General features: G+C 35.5%; 1 protein-coding gene across 1 annotated transcript in view; it reads left to right on the top strand.

The window, feature by feature from the left end:
• MYBBP1A (MYB binding protein 1a) overlaps positions 1-4,196 on the top strand; it is a gene marked incomplete in the record, with an annotated part of 27,096 nt that overhangs the window by 8,425 nt on the left and 14,475 nt on the right. The window contains 5 exon segments of the mRNA XM_072405368.1: positions 313-519; positions 862-976; positions 1,390-1,483; positions 2,440-2,585; positions 2,768-2,848. Coding sequence (XP_072261469.1) covers positions 313-519; positions 862-976; positions 1,390-1,483; positions 2,440-2,585; positions 2,768-2,848 — 643 coding nt within the window.

Raw genomic sequence — 4,196 nt, 5'->3', positions numbered from 1 at the left:
AGGTGCAGTGCCTTTCTGCTTTATTTTCGGTGTGCAATCTAATAGAAATGTCCCTATATCCTCAATATAAATGTTTTCGGAATTTGTTAAAATTTGTTAAAATTTGTTAAAATTACATTTTCCAAAATATATAGTATTGTTGCATGTTTTGGGTTTAGATGGTAGTAACAAAAGATTTGTGCTATATAATTGTACTCCTCATCCACCTGTATGATATACACAAAAAATGCCTAAATTGTTTTTGAAAAAGTAAGTTTTATTTTTAGGAGGCAGAAATAGTAAAAATGTAATTTATGCATTATTGAATTCCAGCTTGTTGCTTAATCTAAACAACATGCCAGCCCTGGGAGAAAGTTCTGCAGATAACACTATGAAGGAGAGGCATATAGTTGGTTTTACAGCAGATGGAAGCCTTTGGATTCATTGCATGGTGCGCTATGCTAATTTGCTGCTTTCACGGGAGAAAGTTGTTAAAGCTGTTAAACCATTTGGCGAAGAGGAAAAGAACGCTTGGGAACGGTAAGCAATAGACCTATTTGCCCTGATACAGAATTCGGATGTAGGGAGGGTGGGACCCCGGGAGGGTGGGACCCCCATTTAAAGTTTAAGTTTTTAAGTTAACACTACCATTATTGTAAGCAGAATATTATTCAGGCATGAAAACAAGATATTCATTTTGTGTTGTGATTCTGGAAGAGAATTCTATAAACTCTTCAAAAAAATTCAAAAAACTAGTTTGGAAATTTGTAGATGACAGAGAACGGCACAAATGTATTTCCTAGAAATGATGTGGCTAAATATTAGTATTTATATGATGGTTAATGATCCAACTTGTCTGGTTAAATAATTATTTTTGTGTAGAATGCTTCAGTATGTACAAGACCTTCAAAAGAAGCAAGCACGCAAGAAATCAAATAGCATGGAGCTATCGGCCTATCAACAGTTGTTGCTGCTAGTAGGAATTCACCTTTTTAAGGTAAAATACAACAAGATAACTTTTTTTTTTTCTTTTAAAATCTCCTGTTTGCTTGTTTACTTTCCTTTAAATTTTCTAAGGGCTCAAGGCCACAAAGATTTTGTCAAGCTACACTGGCAGATTCGGGCAGCATGGAAGTGTGTTTGCTCATTGTGTATCTTGTTGCCATATACATTTGTAATTTTGTTTAGGCTTGGATAAAGTACATATTTGTGCTATTATGTTTCATATGTATCTATATATCTGCATTTATAACTAGTATCACTTAGTATTACTAATATTAAATACAAGTATTTATAGGAATTATGTACTGAATATAATAAATTCATGTTATGAAGATATTATTGCCTCTATTGTACATCATTTACCATTATATACCATTTTGATAGCAATATACTATGTCTTTTATCTAGACGCCAGCAGAGAGTATTGATTTGTTAAATGATATCCACAACTGTCTGGAAAAGGCTGTTGGCAAAAAAGCCAAAAAGAAAAAGGAAAGTGAAGGTTAGTCTTGTTATCTTCTGTTAGAATGCCAATTTTTTATTTATTATTATTCTTTTGTAAGTGCCTTTAATATTGTTTTTTAATATTTATCTTTACTTTCTTGTCATAACGGGACTCTTGGTCTTGTTTATCAGAAAGTATGGTAAATTGAATTATAGTTAAAAGCATAATGTCAGGCAAAAAGTTAGAACACTGTGGAAGTGGCTGTAGGTGAATTATATGTATTTCCCCTTTGCATTTATCAATTGGTCTGGAGTATCACCTAAAGGATCTGTGTCATATTTGAAGAGCATAGGTGCAGCTGTGTTCACAATTTTTTGCATCAGTCTATTTTGTTTTTTTGAAGGCTTTTGCAGGCTTTTACAAGCAGCTTCTTGGGTCCTTTGGAATCCAAACATCTCCATTGACTTCTCAAGTGTGTTTGCATTAGGGAAAAAATTAGATTTGGTTGCCCAGCCTTGATTCTGTGAATTAGAATAGAGTAAAAAAAGAAAAATATAGTTCAACAAAAAATCGATTCTTTGCAGTGTTTCCACTTAAAAGCCCTCTCATTTTGTTACACTATTCCCAGTCTATATTGACTTGCAAACACCCACAAATGCCTCTACAGGCTTTTGCAAATGCAAGCTTTTTTTTGCCTAAAAACATTTCTGGAAGCTAGCTGTGCAGGAGTGAATACCTGCCATGGTTTTCAGAAGCAGGGCTTAACATACCTTTACTGTGTAGCAGACACAGAGTATTTAATTTGGTGAGACACATTTATTTTAGCAGATCCTAAGATGATACAATAGTGTGACTGATCATTTGTTTAAATTGGTATTTGATGCCAAATTAATGTGACGTTAATTCTAATAATCTTTTTAGTACATACCTGGAGTTATGATATAGGGCTTCTGTAAAAATCAAGAAATTGTCTTGTGTACAAACATTTTTATATTTTCTTTTAACATATTCAGGAGAACCAGAGTGGGTAGAAGTGATGGTGGAAATTCTTCTGTCGCTTTTCTCTCAACCTAGCAAGCTTTTCCGTGTGGTGGCAAGAAACGTGTTCAAGATGATTTGCCCATTCGTTACCAAGAATGCATTACAGCTGATCCTAAATGTATGTTTATAAAATTAAATTTGGACTTTTTAAGTATACTTAAATATACTTGATTTTTTTAATATATATTTTTGAGGTTAAACAGTTGAAAAATAAAGTACAAACAATATACCGGTACTTAATTTTAATATAAAACACGATATTTTGTGTTATCTAATGTCCTGGTGTACATGTTCTTGCAGGTTTTTGACCCTGAGGAGGAGCAGAGTGAGGAAAGTGCCATTGTTGTTACAGATGAAAAGGATCATGCCTCTGGTGATGAGGTAATTTATAAAAAATTTCCAAAATGTCACATTTATGAGCTTTCTATATTTTTCCCTTTCAGTCAGTTGAGAAATGGGCTCTGATTTAATAAAGCTAATGAATGCTGCAAAGGATTTACATTTATCAGTGAAGCTGGGTGATCCAGCAAACCTGGAATGGATCTGGTCCAGGATTGAAAAAATGTACTAACAAATAGCAAATGACTTTTAAGAAAGTCATTCCAGCTTTGCTGGATCACAAAGCTTTACTGATGAACGTGTATCTTTCTAGCCTTGGAGAGCTTTTATAATTCAGGCCCATGGTGTCAGGAACTGGGGAAGACATGGTTTTAAATGGCACAGCTTATGTATAGAGTTGAAGAATCAATGAAAACCAGGAAACTTTTGTGTGTGTGATAAGAAAATGTCGAATCATTTACATATAATAATTATAAATTACACACAGGCACACTAACAGACAAGATTAGATTTACTGTGTGTACTATCTGCCCCTACCTGTCCCCTGAGACCACCAAACTCCTTGTACACGCTCTTATCATCTCTCGTCTGGACTACTGTAACTTCCTCCTCTCTAGTATTCCACTAACCCGACTCTCTCCTCTACAATCTATCATGAATGCTGCAGCCAGACTCATCCATCCTTCCCACCGCTCCTCTTCTGCTGCATGTCTTTGTAGTTCTCTTCATTGGCTTCCATTTCACCTTAGAATCAAATTCAAACTCCTGTGCTTTGCCTTCTAATCCCTACACAGTTTTTGTCCAACTTACATTTCTGACCTGGTAAAAAAGTAATCCCCCAGCCGCTCTCTCCTCTCCTCCAATGACCTACTACTGACTTCCTCACTCATAACCTCATCACACGCACGGATACAAGACTTCTCTGGAGCTGCCCCAACTCTCTGAAATGGTCTTCCTCGTCCTATTCGGCTTGCTCCTACTTTCTGTTCATTTAAAAGAGTGCTCAAAACCCATTTTTTCAAACTTGCCTACCCGTCGTCTTCTGTCTTTTGAAACCATCACTACTTCCCACCGCTACATATCTCCCCTCCTATTGTGTGTTACTTCCCCCACCTCCTGAATTGTAAGCTCTTCGGGGCAGGGTCCTCTCCTCATTTGTCACTGTCTGTATTTGTCTGTCATTTGCAACCCCTATTTAATGTACAGTGCTGCGTAATATGTTGGAGCTATATAAATCCTGTTTAATAATAATAATAATAATAATAATAATAATAACAATAATAAAGACTATACATTCCATTTAGTTAGAAACAAACTAAATTTGTCTATAGCTATGTACACATGTTAGATGGTTTCCTCCCCCCCGACACAAATGATCAGGTTCATCTCC

This window comes from Pyxicephalus adspersus, chromosome 1 (assembly GCF_032062135.1).
Source record: "Pyxicephalus adspersus chromosome 1, UCB_Pads_2.0, whole genome shotgun sequence".
Classification (NCBI taxonomy): domain Eukaryota; kingdom Metazoa; phylum Chordata; class Amphibia; order Anura; family Pyxicephalidae; genus Pyxicephalus; species Pyxicephalus adspersus.
Note: the sequence above shows the minus strand (reverse complement) of the source record. Positions and strands in the feature narration are given on the sequence as shown.